This window comes from Cornus florida, unplaced genomic scaffold, assembly GCF_030987335.1.
Source record: "Cornus florida cultivar Cherokee Brave unplaced genomic scaffold, ASM3098733v1 CherokeeBrave_3.0.0_Hap2_Chr02, whole genome shotgun sequence".
In the NCBI taxonomy this organism is placed as follows: Eukaryota; Viridiplantae; Streptophyta; class Magnoliopsida; order Cornales; family Cornaceae; genus Cornus; species Cornus florida.
This window is the reverse complement of record NW_026775572.1, coordinates 48193980-48213445: the sequence shown is the minus strand read 5'-3', so window position 1 is coordinate 48213445 and position 19466 is coordinate 48193980. Positions and strand designations below refer to the sequence as shown.

General features: G+C 33.9%; 1 protein-coding gene across 4 annotated transcripts; it reads right to left on the bottom strand.

Moving 5' to 3' along the window:
• Positions 1 to 5579: 5579 nt before the first annotated feature.
• On the bottom strand, positions 5580 to 19069 carry LOC132294921 (paired amphipathic helix protein Sin3-like 4). 4 transcript variants are annotated; one of them, XM_059792943.1, is made up of 25 exons: positions 18918 to 19069; positions 18601 to 18651; positions 18366 to 18515; positions 17657 to 17812; positions 17375 to 17561; positions 17193 to 17291; positions 16877 to 17050; positions 16470 to 16791; positions 15528 to 15664; positions 12719 to 12794; positions 12562 to 12591; positions 12101 to 12381; positions 11862 to 12016; positions 11342 to 11469; positions 10997 to 11251; positions 10106 to 10801; positions 9860 to 9951; positions 7723 to 8373; positions 7482 to 7582; positions 7257 to 7395; positions 7010 to 7162; positions 6697 to 6857; positions 6502 to 6613; positions 6203 to 6388; positions 5580 to 6056 (listed from the first exon to the last, which is right to left on the bottom strand). In XM_059792943.1, exons 3-24 carry the CDS (start codon positions 18437 to 18439, stop codon positions 6236 to 6238), a joined length of 4332 nt encoding a protein of 1443 aa, XP_059648926.1. In that variant the 5' UTR covers positions 18440 to 18515; positions 18601 to 18651; positions 18918 to 19069; the 3' UTR covers positions 5580 to 6056; positions 6203 to 6235. The 4 variants fall into 4 exon arrangements, with proteins under 4 accessions (XP_059648926.1, XP_059648927.1, XP_059648925.1 ...); XM_059792944.1 differs by having other exon boundaries at positions 5580 to 6388; positions 18838 to 19069; XM_059792942.1 differs by having other exon boundaries at positions 5580 to 6388.
• Positions 19070 to 19466: the final 397 nt, after the last annotated feature.

Here is a 19466-nt window from a genome sequence, read left to right as displayed (position 1 = left end):
CAGAGCAGTGTTTGGTGATTTGGTCCTAATTTTCTCTACACAATTCTTTGGAAATGTAGATGTTTTGAGTAATTGGTTCACTAAAACTGGATTAGATGGAGGATTATCTGGGGAAGTTATCCAGCAACTAAATACCAAATGAGTCGTGTCTGAAAGTCAGACGTGTTTGACTCATCCTTCATTCACATAAATGCCGGCGACTTTTAAATGTTAAATTTTTATAAGGTTCCTCATGAAAACAAGCATCGAATTTATGATATTGTATAGGATAAAATGCGAGAGAAATGTCCTTCTGTCATGGTTTCCCATGGATCAAACATGATTTACCAAAAAAAGTTTGGGAGACTTTGAAAATGATTTACCAAAAAAGTTTTTATAAGTCATTTATCAAAGACTACCTTGAGTTATCTAACCATTCATATTTTTATTAAACCCCTATGTTTCTATAACAATTAATCTTTTTCAGTCCTCTCAATTTAAAAAACTAAAGTCTTCTCTTTCTATATGTATACATAGAGTAAGAGGAGAGAGAAAGTGGAATACAAATTTGAATTGGTCAATAAACAGATTTAGGTTGAGAGCATGTTCAGAGAGAGAGAGAGAGAGAGAGAGTAACAAAAAAGGGAGGGAGGGATGCTTTAGTGTAGAGAGATAGAGTACCGAGGAAAGAGAGGGTTCGGGGGTACTCCCTCTGTCCCATTTTAAATGTCGATTTGTAAGTCACATTTTTCGAAACCGACATTTAAAATGGGACGAAAGTAGTATTATTTTCGGCAAGAAAAAGAAAGTTAATTGTGAATAGTATTCTCTATTGGTGAAGAAAGTTAAGTTTACAAAAGCTAAGGAGCACAGTGGAAATTAAATGAGAAATAAACGAAAGGACATAAATTTAAAGTACAGAAAATTGAAGGTACATGAAAAATAAAGTAAAGAATAAAAATTGGTAAAGTTGTGTGTCATGTGTGGTGCAGGACATGAAATCCATTTCATATTTGACAAAATGTAGTACTAGTAGTTATTTCTGTCCTAACCGCTTCTGACATGACCGTCCATGTCACAACTTCTCACCCATTTTCCAACTGCCACAACCTTTTTTCCCACTGCTTGCCAGTCTCATTAAATAAACCTGTCTAATTATTGCCACCGTTAGATAGATATACTGTAGTATAAAGGATTCGATGCACAACTAGTTGAGTTAAAAACTTAAATTATTAAGTGGGAGTAACATTTAATTCATACTTTTTTTAGTCCCGAGACAAGTTTTTCTTGGACTCCTTCTTATTAGGTTTGACATTGATACTAATTATAACGGGTCGAGTGATTCACAATACTAACAAAAAAACTTAGACTGTTAAGGACGACTAACACTCAACTTATATATATTTATTTATTTTTTTATCCAAATCCGACGTGAAACAAATCCTTCCAGCCTTAAACAGTTAGACTACCTTAAGCTCGTGCTCACATAACATAGCCTTAGCTCAACTATTGAAGACTTCTTCTTCGATCATCAGACTCATCAGTGTATATATCCTTCGGCTCCAAGTTCCGCCGGCCTATATATTGGCTCCTCATATATAGTTCAACATAAAATTGAGTACTGGTACAGTATACACATTCAAAACATATATTGTTTTCTCTTTAAGAGCATGTCCAATGGTGGTAATTTTAGAGATTTTGGGTTCAAATTGGCTATGCCAGTAGTCCAATGGGACTCTCCAAAAAGTGGGCTCGAGTTTTGGTTTCCGGAATGGGTCGCTAAAAATGACAACCCTGTTGGCGATCGCGGGCCTGCTTACTTTGTTATTATTATTTTATTTATTTTAGTGGCCCAAAGTGTGTAGGCTAGACTTAATTTTAAGGGCGTGTTTGGCTTGAAAAAAAATTGTAGAAACCAGTTTTTTTTGCCTTTTTCTTTTCTTTTTTTTTTTCCCTACATAACTGAACCAAAAGCCATTGTTAAGGCTGGCTGACACAAATAGTGCCTTAAAAGTATTTTTGGGCAAAAAAAAGTTTTAAAAATAGAGAAAAGTGATTTTTTTTTTTTCAATCAAACTACAGTCGTTAGAAAAAGTTAAAAGAAAAAAATTAAAAATTTAGAGATATATTGTCACAAAAACATATTTTTATAAATAAATTCATATATTTATTTTAAATTTATATGGTATTGTATTGTTTTAATTTTTATAACTCATAATATATATTGTATTATTTATTTATTTTTTATGATATAATCATTAAGAAAAAGTTAAAAGAAAAAAATTAAAAATTTACCGAGCAAAAACGTAACATTAGCTGGACTATGGAAAATCTATGAAAAATGAAAAATGTTGATGTGACTTTTGAAAAAAAATACTGAAATGACAAATTCAATGTGACTAACGATGATGCTCTAAAGCTCTTCAAGCTTGAACATGATATCAGGTCCTAAAATCCTCCTCTCTTCTTCCTCCATTGTAGCAGTTCAATCGGTGGTGCTCCTTCCTGGTGGCGTTCAAATTACTGCCCAAGAAGTTCATATATTGCACCCCTCGGAAACTGCTTCTTCAACCAGCCTTTTTAGTTTCAGATCACAAAACATTGATGGATGAAACACTGCTTTGAAACAGTCCAAACAGAGCCTCCACCCGAAGCTGCTGCTTCTCCGTTCGTTCAAACACACAGCTGCCACGCGCCACTACTCTGCAAAACGACTCATTGAGAATATATACAGTATATATATATATATATACATATACACATATCAAATCATATATGTAAAGAAGTCTATGGAGATTGTTGGGAATCAATTCCTAACGAACTTTATAGAAAAGATTCGGATCAGATTTCTCCTATATAAAAAAATAATAATAATAAAAAATAAAAATCACCCCCTCAATCAGGGCGCTTACCTATTTTTTTGACCAAAAAAAAAAAAAAAAGTCCCTTTAGAGACTATTTAATTTTTTTTTAACACTTTAGAGAAGATGATGCAGTTAACAAACACAATCATCCGATCCTCTTTTATTCAAAATGTTCCTTTGACAAGTTTTATTTTAGTTTTTCCCTCTTTATTTATTCAAAAAGTTCCTTTTACAAGTCATCCAAAATTTGGCATTTTCAATATACTAAAAGCACCTCCAACCGTTATATATATATATATATATATATATATATATATATATATATATATATATTTTGTGTAAATTTAATATGTTATTATAAATTTACACAAAAAATTTGAATTATTTATTTTTAACTCCAGCAATTGTTTTATATTTTTTGTGTAAAAATTGTTTTATACATTTTGTGTAAAAATATATCCCCCAATAACAATCAACTAATATCATGCATGAATCCTACATAATTTTTACAAACATAATTAATAATTTAATATAGGGTTGATTCCTTAATGGAATGAGAAAGAGGAAGGGGAAAAGAAATATACTGATGTGACTCTGTAAAAAGGTTTGTAAAATACACAACAATTTTATACATTGGTGATGTGACAGTGTATCTTAAAGACTGCTCGAAATAAATAAAAAAAAAAAAAAAAAAAATTACACATCATATGTGGCCGTGTATAATTTAAACAAAAAGTATTTTAACAGACGGTTGGAAATGTTCTAATTGATTAAACTAAAAAATCTAATAAATATTTAGAATCAAATGTACAGCTTTTCACAAAATACTATATTTTTAAAACAATCTTTCTCAACTAATGGATTTTAATTCTTGAATTACCATTGATCTGAGTATGTATCAAAAAGTTTCATCACCCACCACCGATGATCTATTATTTTCCCTTAATTACATTTAATTATTGGGGTTTTAAGTTGAAATTTGATTGATAATTTTATATGTAAAATATGGTACACTTACGTAGTTTTAAAACACACAAAAATTTTGAATTATTTATTTTTAATTTTAGCATTGTTTTATACGTAGTACCTTTTGTATAAAAATTGTTTATATCTTTTGTGTAAAAAGATATACCCCAATAACAATCAACCAATATTATTCCTGAACCGCACATAATTTTTACTAACATATTTAATATAGGGTTTATTCCTTAATGAAATGAGAAAGAGGAAAGAGAAAGGAAATATACTGATGTGACGGTGTAAAAAAGTTTGTAAAATATACACATCATATATGGCCGTGGATGCTCTAACTGATTAAACTAAAAAGATCGGATAAATATTTAGAATCAAATGCACAGCTTTTCACAAAATACTATATTTTTAAAACAATCTTTTTCAACTAATGGATTTTAATTCTTGAATTATCATTGATCTGAATATGTATCAAAAAGTTTCATCACCCACCACCGATGATCTATTATTTTCCTTTAATTACATTTATTAAAAGGGGTTTTAAGTTGGAATTTGATTGAGGATTTTTTTTGGATGAAACACAATATATGTAAAACATGCGTGACTGCCTAATCACATCTACTCCAACATAGCTTTTTTTAAAAAAAAAAACTTACATATTTTAGCGATTATAATTTTAATGAATAGCGTTGCAAAAGTTGTAGAAGCAGCAAGCTATATACTACGTATAACAACTCTCTTTTTGCAAGTAAATAAAAACATACCATTTTCTCCCCTAGTATGATCCAAATTGCTTGTAATATGATCCAAATTTTTTTCATGGCAATAATGTTAGGGCTCCCAAACACCGGAGCAATCCAATCAATAGGCAACACGATACTTACAAATTGTCCAATATAGAATATTATATATATATATATACACACATCATTCTGATAGTAAAATTAAATATACAAATATACCAATTACTGACACAGAGGAATACACTCCTGAAATTTAACAAATAAAAAAAATCTAATTCAAGAAAAAATATATATATTATTAAAAAATTTATTTATTTAATTCAATAAAAAAAATTAATTAGGGAAAGACCTAAATATTCCCTCCCCCTCCCTAAAGTTTATTTGAGAGCACATGTAATCTAACTCCTTTGCTATTTGAGACACATGATAGGGTCTCCCTCCCTCCTACAGAAACCGGTTGTGGAAGGGCGAAAACGAGTTTTTAAATTGTTTTATCGAGATGGAGATGGGGGCATGCACAAAAAAACCCATCTCAAATTTTTAACAAAGATGGGAGGTAAAATTGTGTAGCGGGACAAGTAGTGTTCAATCAAACCTATCTCGAACCTGTCCTGTTGTCATCCCCAACTAAAATTTTCTCTAAAAGAGATTAATTCTCCTTCTGGCACGAAAGAAGAGAAGTTTGAAGGAAATTAAAAAATAATAATAATAATGCTTCTGTAGTCAGGAAAAATGGGATGTGGTGACTTTCCTCCGTTTCTTTCCCTTTCCTCTTCTCCAAAATCAAACGAGTGAAGAATGAACTTTCCATCCCCCCCTTTCCTCTTCTCCAAAATCAAACGAATGAAGAAAGAACTTTCCATCCCTTCCCCTTTTCTTTTAGTCCCCCCTTTCTTCCTACCAAATGAAGTGCAAAACTATAAAACCTGGCAGAATGAAAAGGAAAAGAAAAAACACAAGCACACACACATACATAAATATATATATATATATATATATATATATATATAAACATACAAAATAAAATTGAACTGCACTTAAAAAGGCAGGCATGTGATCAATAAAATGAAAATAATGTTCTTGCATTTCTCATCAGACAGGAATTTCGACCAATACTTGAAATGACTAATTGAGAACTGTTACATGAATCGCGGTGAGGGGGGAAAAAAAGAAGAAGAAAAAAAAAGGGAAGAACAAAATGAACATTTATCTCGATTTTACATCACAAATACCTCTATTTACACAATGGGGGCTTCAACGCCGCAGAAGTTACAGTATAGTACTACCACCTCTTCCAGCAATAATACCCCCTTCCCCCGGTTCTTTATTGGATAGAGGAGAGAAATACACGAATACATGACAGTTCCATGAAAGCTCTTTTACTTGTTGCGCCAGCAGCTTTTACATTTCCAGCACGCTAGTATCAACTGTTCAATTTCGACCAGCTTCTGAAGAATGATGACACCAGAAGCGAAATATCATTTGCTTTCCTCTTCCTCTGAGAATTAAAAGAAATGAGTTCAAAGTCCTATGATCTTTGAACCTTTTGCACATGTTACAATAACTCATCATATGTGTATATGTGTGGCACCCGTGATCTTAAACTGAACCAGAACATCAAAGCTTCAAAAGATGAAGATTTACCATATCGGTTTTAGATGTCAAAGAAAATGCATGTTATGAACTAGAAAGCAATCTGTGGAACCGTTGTACTCTAGCAGAAAACCCATTTGAATTTGCTTGATCATTGCATGAGATATTATGATGCAACGTTTTCCTTTTTCGTCGCATCCGGCACAAGAAATCTTCCGTATCTAAAACATACGAGACCTACCACAAACCAATTTGCCTGACTTAGCACAGTTACAATTCAAATAAGCAATTAAATGAAGATAAAAATATAGTTTCTCGGTAATTCCTTTCTGATAAAAAAAATTTAATACCTTGGACGAATTGCAGGCTATCTTACACTCCAGGCCATTGACAACTTGAAGTCCTTCCATGGCTTGGCATGTAGCAGATAATTCATCTCCACATGCATATTGGCGTTTATTTCTGCAAGTACAAGCAGGGGCATCAACAAACTAAGAACACTTGACTACCGTCAAAGTTTTAAGAACTATCTATTGCATACATACCTCCTCAAGAAAATCCCCGACTTCTTTTTTTCAGGAACAACTGAGAGGAAGTCATTGTACAGATAAGCTGCAAAATTAGGGTCCACAGAAACAGCAGTAACTTCAGGCTTGTCATGCCCAGAGTCCATGAGTTGTATAGACAAACGGGTTGGTGCAGATGACTGCAATTAAATTCAATCCATTCATATATCAGGATACATTTATAAAATTCCCAACTATCATCAACTAAAATCAAACCAGAATGTTACTTGTCAAAAAAATATATATATCAAACCAAAATGCAATAAGAAGAGCAAAAGTAACAAAGACTTACACATTCGATCCGATATATGTTCTCATCATGAAGAAGAACACGGGCATTTTCATGATAAACAACATCAACAAATCTCCCAGGTTTTCTTGATTTTTCATATGCATACAGTTGAAGAAGTTTGTTGTCCATTTCATCTGTCGCAACTGTTTGAAGCTGTGAAAGGTGCCATAGAAATGAATCTTTAGGTCAAAAAGGGAGAAAGGAATACAGAAGAACACATGAAGAAAAATGTGTGAGTGCATATTACCTGTTTGACAAGTTTATATATCAGCTTGTCTAGTGTGAAGAGAACATATGACTGAGTTCCTATTATAGCTCGGCAATCATCTTCAAATTTTGTATTATCGGATGTACCATCAAGCAAATTGTAAAGGGCATTCAAGAATCTGTAACACGTAAAAAGACGATTCCAAGTTAATAAGCAATATTATTTAGAAGTTGTTTGAAACCAAAAATTGTGAAGCTAAATCACCTAGTATACATATCAGTCGATGTTGTGTCGTTTGAAGCTCTCCATTTCTTTTCAGCAGAAGAAGAATTAATCTTTGCTGATTGTATTCTCTCATAAAGAGTCTGCCAAATGTAGAGGGGAAGTAATAAAAATAAAAATAAAATGTTAAGGAAACACTCGTATACATTACCCCAAAAGATCAATCGAACCGTTAACCAGGAATCGATTCCAAAGAAAGAAAAAAGATAAAAAGGAGACTTACTTGATGAAGCCTAAGAAGAACATAGAAGGAATCATTTCCATAGAAAATCCGAGAATCACTCTCTTTGTCATGTAACGCAGAAGGAACATGCTTTGTAAGAGGCTTTACAGTTTGGAGAAAACGTTCTGAGAATGGCAACAATGTTCCATCTCCTTCAACATCATGGGCATCAGCCATCCCTTCAGCCTCACCTTCACTCTCAACTTTGTTATCATTATCATCATGATCTCCATCCTCTTCATGCTCTTCACGGGAGCAATCTTCACCATCAGCAGACTCACTTCCTGAAACATCACCATTCTCAGAAGCATTCTCACTGTCCTCTGATGACCTCTGAGGACTTTCCTCTCCTTCGTCATCAGCATCAGCATCATTTTCTCCGCCTGCCTCTCCACAGCATATTTCTTCTCCATGTCCAGTTTGATATTGCGCGATTGCAGCACCATCCTTTGATTTTCGAGCAGCCTCTACAGCGGCATCTCCATATGCTGCAAAATTATCCTCCTCAAAATCTCCATTTGGTGATAACTCACCCTCCTCTCTTTCAATTTTATAGTGCCCTGCAGATTCTTCATGGTGATATCTGTGAACTTTAATGCCTTCTGCCATTGTTCCATTTGAAGATGAAACTGGTCTTGTACAATCACCACCCTGTAGCATTAAAAAAACCACACAATCCTTGAGCAATAAATAACCAAGGATTCAATATTTGATCAAAACAATCATAAACCAAATCATAACATTTTCTCAATAACCAGTTTGCATTCAATAGCCATAGCCAACCAAAAAGTCCTGATGTTGAAGGACAATGGAATGGTGAAGTTAACTCAATCATTAGATTTTTCAATCAACAGCATTCTTAACAAGCCATCATTTAAGGTTTAAAACTGGTGTCTATCCTACTCAATTAGAAGTGATTTCTTTTATAACAGAATTATATAGCTTTTATATCTATAGATATCCAGTTAAAAGTGTGACTTTAAGGAGGAAGATGCAATGGCCTAAGGACTGTCCACCGATGACCGCAAAACAACCTGGAAACTCCATCGCTATCAAGTAAATATTAAGTCATTCATATCTCAATTACAAAAAAAAAAAAAAAAAAATATGAACAGGCAGAGGAATTGAGGTGTAGTTACTCCATTTCAGACTGTGAGGGAGGAAAGTGCGAGCAAAAAGGAGAGGGTGTTGAATTCATAGACTGATGCCTTAAGTTGCAGGATCATTCTCAAATGCTTTAAGATTTTCCACTCACAAATATAAATACCACTTTAGGAAATGACCTATTTTAGTGAAATAAATTCATCCAAAAAGGAAGAAAACCGTAATAAAGCCTCATTGCAACTGCATTTTACCTTGAGAAAATGGTGACATAAGTTCATAAAAGATTGATGCCAGAGCTTGGCAAGAATCTATCATGACAAGCAATATAGTTTCAGCAATCTCCCTCATTTCTATCCCAACCTCATTTCAATATGAAATACAAGCCTAATGGCAAATACTGTACATTAAACCTGCAGAATACAATCAATTTTGTCCCACAGCATTACTTTCCTAAGGTTATGAACCTTAACTATCAGTGAAACTCTAAATGTCTTTGCACTTTAACCACATCCTTAGGATTGAATTTCCAGATGAGAAGATACAATTGGCTGTCCAAACTGAAGCATCCAAAACCAATGCAATAATAACCAGAACACTGAGCGACTATATGCCAATAAAAATATATATATATATTATTAAACATAAGTTACAAGCAAAACTAAGCCAATTGGTTCAATTGGGGCCAGATTGGAAATTGTAAGCCTATGCTTTATAAAAATAAAAGATGCTAAAAAGTAAAACTAATCAGCTGTTCTTTCATAACCTACATGAAAAACATATTTTCTGATATTTAACCCGACTCCCTGAGTCTCTTATGCAAAGAGTGGGAATAAAGAGGTTAGGAAGAAAAATAACACCAATAATTTTAAGTGGGAAAAACCAGAGTTTTGATAAAGAAAAAAACACTAGTTCTTCAACTTAATAAAAAAAAGTCAATTTCTACTTATAAAAAATTAACGAATGTTAATTTCTACTTTTTAAAAAACAATTAATGTCAGCTTCACAAGATAAGTGCTAGCAACTTTATCCATACCTCTGATGAAGGTACACTTTCATTACTGGGCCTCATCTCATGCCCACCCTCAGCAGAAGCATTACCAGGTCTAGTAGGAGTAGCACAAAGCCCTTGCAATAATAAAAAAATGTATCTCAGAATCCCAATGATCAATTTGATAAAAAAATGAAACCAACAGCATGAATGGCTGCACTCACACAGGTCAGAAAAAAGAAGCAATGGAATAAATACAAGTTATATAAAATTGAAAAACATTCTGCAAACCTGATGTATTTTCCACTTTGGCTCTTCCATGAATTTCCTCGGCCCCAGTAGCAAGGGACACAATTGAATTGGCTATCTGTTCATTGGAAGTAAGATGTTTACTGACCCCAGACGTTTCATCAGCCATGATGGTATTACACTGCACATTTCCATAGTGAGATGTATTGCAGAGAGTATCAGTCTTACGGGGAAAATGATCTGCATCATGTGAACCATCTTCTTTAACCCCATTATCATCATTTACCAACCAAGCTCGGCACGAACTTGATTGTTCAGGTGGCGTACTTTCATCTGCTTTTCTAGGAGGATTTGATTGTTTTCCATTACTGACAGATGCACTTATAACAGGACTGCTATCACTTTCTCCAACATTTGCAGCACCACTTTTGGTAATGTGATTCTTAGCCTTTACGGCATCTTCAGTGTCCTCCGCCACATGAGGTCGAGAAGGAACACCAAGCATTGGTTCCACAAAGGTCGTCCAAACCTTCATGACTTTATCCAACTGCTCAGTTGAACAAATTTCTCCACAAGAATATTTTATCAGATGGTACAGGTCTTCATGGATTTTCAAATCAGGATACTCAAATTCCAAATTTGGAATAATAGGTCTTCTATTTCCAGCAGCAATAGCAAGCAGCACATCATCCTCCTTGCGTTTCTTTTCACTGATTTCTTTGATCTCCACCAATAAGGCTGTAAAAACGTGGAACATGCTTTAGTTGAACATTTTATCTTCCACTAAATATACCATTCTATACTATCATACCATCTTGTTTGCTTTAAAGGAATGTTTACAATTTTTTATTTTATTTTATTTTATAACAAACACTTAAAAATTTAATAATATATCATGATTCTCGGTTTACAAAGATATAAGTTTGAAATCACCTTTTGTGCTCAAGCTCTTTGTATCCTGCTGCTTGAAATAAAAGCTCCGATGATCAAGTGATTTGTGATAGTTCTTAGCATAAATTTCGGCCCAAACTTTATTAAAATCAGAACGACACCTTGCCCACTCCTCTTGCTTCTGCTTCAAGCGAGTTAATATTACTGGCAAAGCAAGAGGTGCATTCTTCTTTAACACCTCCATCACATCAAGGCCGTGATCACCATACAAACGTTCAATGCACCTTAGATTCAGAGCTATAATAGCAAAAAAGAAAAAATTATCAAATGCGACGGCATTAAGGGTTATTTCACGAACTCACTAGTCAATTATCAGGCTATTATTACCTGTAAAATGGTCCTCAATATGAATTGCACTGTCTGTTTTAATTGTATTATCATTAATCTTGTCCAATAGTTCTTCTACACGCTTAGTTGTCACATTCACAGACTCTAACAACATGTCCAGCTCAAACCTGACACCATAAATACATTTAGCTTCACCAATTGCAAAACCCAATACAACGAAAAACTAAACATATGTATATAAATGGGTGTATATACAAAAATTGATTTCACATAAAGGACAAAATGGAAAGGAGAGAAGAAAGATTGTATAAAAATCATCAAATAAAAATGAAAAATTATAAGTGGGATATTACCACCAAAAACTTGTTTTCAACAGAGAAACAAAAGCATCACAAAACTAGGATAATATTAGAGATTAAAAGCCAAAGTTATTGCAAGAGACAGATAATGTAACCCAAGAGGCCCTGCAGGGCCAGGGAAATGAATGACTCCATGTCATGTATAATAAGAAGATAGAAGGTAAAGTCATAATATTAACAGTGAAACACCCTTCCCCTACCTGTCATCTTCACATCGGAACAAGCTTTCCTCGTACTGGTTCTTGCGCATGTGTTTAAAGGAGTAATCCTCGCTTCCAGAAGTAACAGAAACCCAATGATCATTCAATACTTCGGCGCCAAGCTCTGTTCTCTGGCTTGCTGAAGGAATTGGATACTGCAGAAAGCAAATATCAAGGCCACATGATTACAAAATTTAGTAACATCAAGGCCATATCATTAAAGTTGAAAATTTTCCTACATTCTTTGGCAGAAGTCGGTAACTGGGGGTGCAGCGCTCGCAGTTAGAAAGGTCAAGTTCTTGAATGGGCTTCGCCATATACTTATCCTTGCTTGAAAATAAAGTCATCTTGTGGCCTGCTACATCTTTACTGCCAAAGGCTACACCTTTGTCAGTTCTATCCCTTTCTCTGTTTTCGCGATCTCTATCATTATCTCTATCGTCCCTCTCATGATCTCGATCTCTATCCCTATCCTCGACCTTCACTGATCTGGGTAAATGTCCTTCATTCCACAAGGACCCTGCAATGAATTAAAAGCCAGGTTTATAATTAGAATCTGTGTACGTCTTAAATATTTTTCAACGCCTCCATAAATGGTTTAAGTTTCCCGTTAATGAAAAATTTTACTTGTGATGATGAGCCAAGAGATGCATATCTTAACAAAAAAAAATTAAGAACAAGAATATCAAAACTCACGTACTTTTACTCATAACACCAGCAAGAAAACCATCTGCAGGAAAAGCATTAATTAGATTCAGTCCCAGAAATGCAGAATCCAGAAAGATAAATTATATATAGTAGCCCAGTGAAATATACAAATAAATAGAACAACTTAAGTATTAGTTATCAACTTTTACCAATCTTCTCACAGCGCGATAAAAATTCATTGAATCCTTCCATGAGGTCCGAATATTTTCCAAGCAAATCACTAACCTGACACAACCAAGAAATCCCATAATGTAATGATCACATCTACAATATGTGAAAAGAAACTCTGTAAGTATGGAAAATTCTTTATTTAGTGATGGTTAATAACTTCTTTTGAGAGCTTGACAGACATTCAGGATAAGGCATTGAGCCAATACAAGAGGAGGTGGGGGGGGGGGGGGGGGGGGGGATGATGGGGTGGCCTAAAAAATTTGTCTGGCAAGAATAAAAGTGGGCTATATGTGCACTTATCAAAAAGGAAAACAAAAATCCCATATTAATGTGGATGCATAATATATATATATATATATATGTGTGTGTGTGTGTGTGTGTGTGTGTATACCATAAATTTCTTTTTATGAGGATCGACTAATCAAATGAGATTTCTGTTCCAGTTTTTGCCTTTTTTCTCCCCCCAAATCAAACTTTTCCTTGCCAATTATGTTATTTATCAATGAGAAAAAAATACTGTCTACTTTAGAGTGTAAACAAATAATAATGAGTATGATCCAAACCTCACTGCACCTAATTAGAAGGGAAAAAAAAAATCTAACTAATAAGGCATTGCACTGCATCTATTTATATATTTTTCCTTAAAATAAGATTTCTTAGAAAAAAAATAAACAACAATCATGTAGTAATATAGTGACATTTGAGGACCAGGCATTTAAAATATTATTCTGTACAACAAGTAATAATAGCTGCACCTAATTAGAAGAAGATAAAAATCCAATTAATAAGGCATTGCACCACATCTATTTATATATTTTTCCTTAAAATAAGATTTCTAAGAAAAATAATAAACAACAATCATGTTGTAATATAGTGACATTTGAGGACCAGGCATTTAAAATATTATTATGTGCAACAAGTAATAATAGAGTTTTAAATAACGGTTGTTACAAGGGCATAACAACATCTACATAACAAATAAGAGGTCTATGACTGGATACTGCACATTAAGATGTTATTATGCCCTGTTAAAAGCATCTTATTTCTTATTCACTGTGTTGACAGCAATAATCTGCTGTAATAAACTATAATGGTACCTTATTTGCCATTACAATATCATTATAATTTTGGAATAATATCACTCAAAATTCCTTACTTATTCTCCCAAATTCCAGACTTATTCCCCAAAATAAGATCACTCCTACGTCCTTAGATATAGCCTCCAATAGCTCAAAATCACAAGGATTGAAGCTTAGATCTTGAATAAAAAGCTTCCAAGAGTATATTGAATTGATAAAGTTCGGTTTTTTTAAAAAATAATAATAATAACAAATCTATCATTTCACTTGATTTTAGGTTAAATATATCATACAGGGGTACTAGTGCAAACACCGTCCATCTCTCTAGTCAAGTGGCAGAGGATCCAAGGATTCTGTCCAAGGGATTCCCATTAGACCTAGAGCAAGTGTTGGTGGGTCTTTTTCCGGAACTTCTGATCTACAATTCAAATTTTTTATTACTTTTGTTTGATTTTCCCAGGTTTATTATTATCATTTTATTTAATAACATTTATATATTTTCCAGTTCGAGTGCATTTTTTGTCATAAAATTACTGAAAAATTAAAATTAGTAAACTTTTTTCATAACATAATGGTAGAACACCATATTAAAAAATAAAATAAAATATTTAATTTACAACATAATGGTTGATCACCATATTAAAATATATATATATATTAAAAAGAAAACAAAATTCATTAAAAAAACTTTAAATTCACAAACTTGTGAAATTCTGAGATTAATATTCCTGTTGGTACATCTTATACATCTTAATCAGAGTTGGGCAATGTTGACAAAATTAACGGCTCCAATGACTGTTCCTGTTACATAACTCCTATTATACCTGCATATAGCTGCATCTGCTATACCACTTCTGCTGCTCTAAAGGCAGCAGTTATAGTTACCTAAGATCTTGAGTAATACGAAACTTGCTTCACTATTAAAACAAAGGTAGAAAATACAATATAACAATCTGAGACCAACTGCTGCAGCAGAAAGTTTACAGATGAAATATATGCATCTCAAGTTTGAAATCTAGTTAAGCTTCAACCAAACCACAACATCTCCTCCATCTAGAATTATATCTGCTTCCAATATTGTAGTGTAAGACTGAAATTTATAGGATTCAATTTGATAGTATTTGACGGAAAACTTTATATACTCTCATTTTTTGTGGGTTTCGGATAAGATTTGTGAAAAGTAAGGGTCTAAAACAAAATTATTGAGTCCAATCAGCAGCATCAGAAGTATATTAGAGCTTTAGCCTTAACCAACTACAGTTTGGCAATGCCTTTAATGCAAGTGTCCTTGTCCATTACTTATCCAAAAAAAAAGGTGTCCTTGTCCACAAAAACAGTCCCAAAACCACCAAGCCTTTAGCTCAAGTGGTATCTACTCATCCTTCCACATGAGAGGTTGAGGGCTCAAGTCCCTGTTGAAAAAAATAGTGGGTGTGTGTGGTTGGGTGTGTGTGTACCTTCACCTACCAAAAGGAAACAGTCCAGTTCAATAATAAAATCTGGCATCATTTCACTAGGATAATCTATTTCTTGAAAGGTATTAACATTGTATCACTCCAGCACACTTTGCAATATAGGAATGAAAGATGATGGTAGAATTTTTCTACCTACTATACTTGGACAAATTTAAAGCCCAAACAAGAAAAGAAAGAAAGAAAGCATGGATAATCATAAAGAGATTTAGAAGCAAGGAGAAATATGAGTATACCAGATTCTGCAATTCTGCTCGTGAAATTATTTCTCTGCTATAGATATGAAGGCACTTCAAAAATTCCTGGTAATCATCAGAATTACGCACTCTCTCCTTCACCTTCTCACAGAAAGCAAACTCTTGGCTGTACATACCTGCCCTCAAACAAGTTAAATTCGGAATACAATCAAAAACTTTACAAAACGGAGAAACTCATATAGCAAAAAACACTTGGAAAATACAAGTTAATAAAACTCTAACCAGGAACAGAAAATATAGATCCTAATCACTCTTCATGGAAGAATAAAAGTATGATAAGTATTAAAGCAAGTGGTAGGCACAAGTGTCTTTACTCCAGTGGCATAAATCTGAATTTTCACAAGCTTGATACCACACCAGATAATACAAGTACATACACATTAATTTCAAAGAAAATCTAAGTGGCATCCCAGTACATGCACACAAGTTGTTCAACTGCTTTCCTGCTTCTGACTTTCCAATGACAGATTTTATTTAGTTGGTATTTTTCACAGATAAAGCGTGAGCATAGTAACTTTGATACGCTACATAGAAAGAGATACAAAGGAAAGAAAAAGATTTAACAATCTTTTAGATATCCAACTTTTGAGAACAAGTAATGGGTCCTTTCTTCAGCTTGAAAATCCATTAAACCAAAGCTTCATGAGTGGGAACTGTAAAGGCCAGTTTGATTTCAAAACTTTAAACAAGTAGCAATATCAATTTTCAAAAGATATTTCAACCAACCTTCCAACTACCAAAAAGCTTTCACTCGATATTTCTTTTATTTCAAAAAGTAATTTAGCCAATCCGAGTTGTTAAATAAAAAGATAGTGTTACTTATCAAAAATAAATAAATAAATAGTTTTACCTAGCAAAAAAGAAAATAAAAGATAATGTACCAATTATGCCTATGAATCAGCAAATAGTGCAATCACTCACTTTTTAAGGCCATTTTATCATCATAAGAGGATGATCCAGGACGGATTCCAAAATTTTCACCGCCATCCCCACTCTGATGTAATTGGTCAGAGTCTTCAATCCTACGAGCGGATTTCCGTTTGTGGGAAATACGCTGCATTCCATCATGGTCATAATCTCTATCATCCCGTTCCCGTTCTCTCCGATCTCTGTCATCCCTTCTCTCCTTTTCTTTTTCGATACGTCTCCGCTGCTCTTTGTCAGCCCTCAACAATGCTTTATCATGGTCAGGATCAAGCCGGTCAACACTGATGTCACGGTCAGCATGTGAAGCAGTAGCCTTCTGGCAACAGTGCACAGAGTGGAAATATTACATTGGTGATCAGGAAGAAGTAAGAAAAAAGAGACCTAATATGAGGAGAAACAACCTTTTCAACATGCATATGTCTCATTGTGGGCATAGGTGAGCTCCTATCATCACGTCGGCATATAGAATTCCTGCCAGATGGAGCAAAATGTATGGAGGCCGCTGCCGAAGCATCGGGTAGAAAATGAGTGAACTCTGTAAGCAGGTCCAAGTGGTCTCGAAAAAGAGCAGCAACCTGCCAGGATGAAAACTCAAAACTAAGAAAAATAACTCTGGTACCCCTAGAATAAAAAATAAAAAAATAAGGTGGGAAGGGAATAGTGGAAAGCACTAAATAGCAGGTAACAGTAAATGACAAGAAAATGCAACAAACAAACCTCCTGATAGACCTCAGTTATGGATTTGTTTTCCTTTCTATACATATTCAAAATATCAAGAAAAGATTTATACACATGATCGTCGCCTTGAAACCTTGTCTGCAAACAAAAATCAAATACATGAGATGAACTACATTGGAGGCTAACTATAATGAAAATTCAACTAGGACATAGTGTTCCACCTTTATTTTGTTCACAAAATTGATTGCTTCTTCAAACTCAACAGGCTTCTTCACCGGATGTGTTTCGTCCTCACATGGAAGGGTGATCTCATACCCTTTGGGCAAAAAGGTATTAAAACCCAAAATTAGGTCCCGGTGCCCTTTAAACAAGTCCTTCACTCTTGCTATGACACCAGCCGTGTCAATACTGAAAACAAGTAAACAACATAAGCAGGATGAATCAAACACAATTTCACAAGGGAGTTGAAAAAAAAGCTGGAACTGATAACACAACAATCAAACCTTTGGGCCTTGAAATCTTTCATGACTTCAAGAAACTCGTCATACTTCTCCCTTTTCTCTTGGAAAATATCCTTCACTGCCTTGAGATATGCTAGGGCATCATTTGTTGTTAATTTTTGTGGTCCTCCTCCACCAATCATCTGGGATTGTCCAGAACTGCATTACCCACAAAATAATACTAATAAATAAACCCAATCACAAAATTCATCAGCTCTTTGAATAGATCACTACCCAGATAACAGGATTTTGGATTAAAAATTTATGCTTCAGATATATTCTCTCATCAATGAAAAATCAACGTGCTCCTACAAAAATAGACTTCAACCCTAAATATATCTCCATTAAAGAATGATACACTGAGTCACAAATCAAAAGGCAAAAAAGTAATATCCAAAGCTTTAACTCATAAATCAAACAGAATCAAAACCACTATACTAATGACCATACACTCATCAATTTCAGAGAACTGCTAAACAAACATGATTTCACCAAATAGTAGAAAAACTACAGAAAAAAATAAATAAATAAAATAGCATGATTAAAATTCCTAATCTCATTGTTATCAAGATTATTTTTTTATAATCAGAGACAGAACAACACAACATCAGCCGCAGATAATCGCAAAACAAAGTCAAATAAAGGTTTTTTTTTTTTTTTTTTTTTTTTTAAAAATGATAATAATAGTGTGAGAGAGAGAGCGAGGACTTACGGTTCAGCCCGAGAAGAGACGATGGGGCGTTTGAGTTGAGAACCCATGTAAACATCCTCTCTGGACCTCTTCATCTCTGTAATTAACTTCTAATCTTCAACAAATCATGCTTTGTCCAGACTTAAAAACTCCGAGATTACAATCCAAATCCTAACAAACACAACTCGCTCATTGAACCAACAATAAGAAGAACACACACAACAGATCTAACCAATACACATAAACACAAACTCACAATCAAATTTAATCCAAGTCTCCAAACAGATCACCTTCAAAACCACAAATCCTACAAAAACCAAAAAAGGGAGTAAATTACATTACTTGAATACAAAGGAAGGTAGATTTTCTAAATTACAGAGAGATAATGTTCCAATTTCAAAACTGAAAATCACAAACACAACGAGAAAGATCTTCAAGTCGGCGAAGAACAAAACTTTCATGAAAGAAAAATATATTCAAAATATTTACATACACATGATATATAGAATGATGGTTCTTGCTATATAGATATAGAGAGAGAAACACAGAGACAGAGACAGAGTGAGGGCATACGATAATTAAATCAGTCTTTCATCGAGAGAGAGAGAGAAATATAGACGATGCAATACACAAATTAGAGAGAGATTAGTTTTTTTTTTTTTAGAGAGAGAGTTTATATATAATGTTGTTGATATGTATGGGGATATAAAACACTCGCACAGAAGAGAAGAGAAAGAGAGAAGGAAAATTAAGGGTGTGGAGGTAGTCGTGTTGACGTCTCTTTCCCGGTTACCAAATGGATTGTTAACCGGTTATCAGTCCTACGTGTACGTAGCTAGGGCATGAACTTGAACTGCATAGTAAATAGGGTGAAGGGATCAAGGGTATAATTGTCCATTCACTGTGGATATATACATACATACGCTGTCCATACAGTACATTACTTAGAAATAGGATCCATCCACTTATGGGAAGAACTGTTTTTAGACTCAATTCTGTCTTCAATTGTTAAGAAACTTATACCAGTTTTGAATTTTAAGTATTCAATCATACATACAGATGGTGAAGGCATGCCCTAAACAATTTGTCAAAAAAGTTAACCTTTTAGGTTAGATTAACACT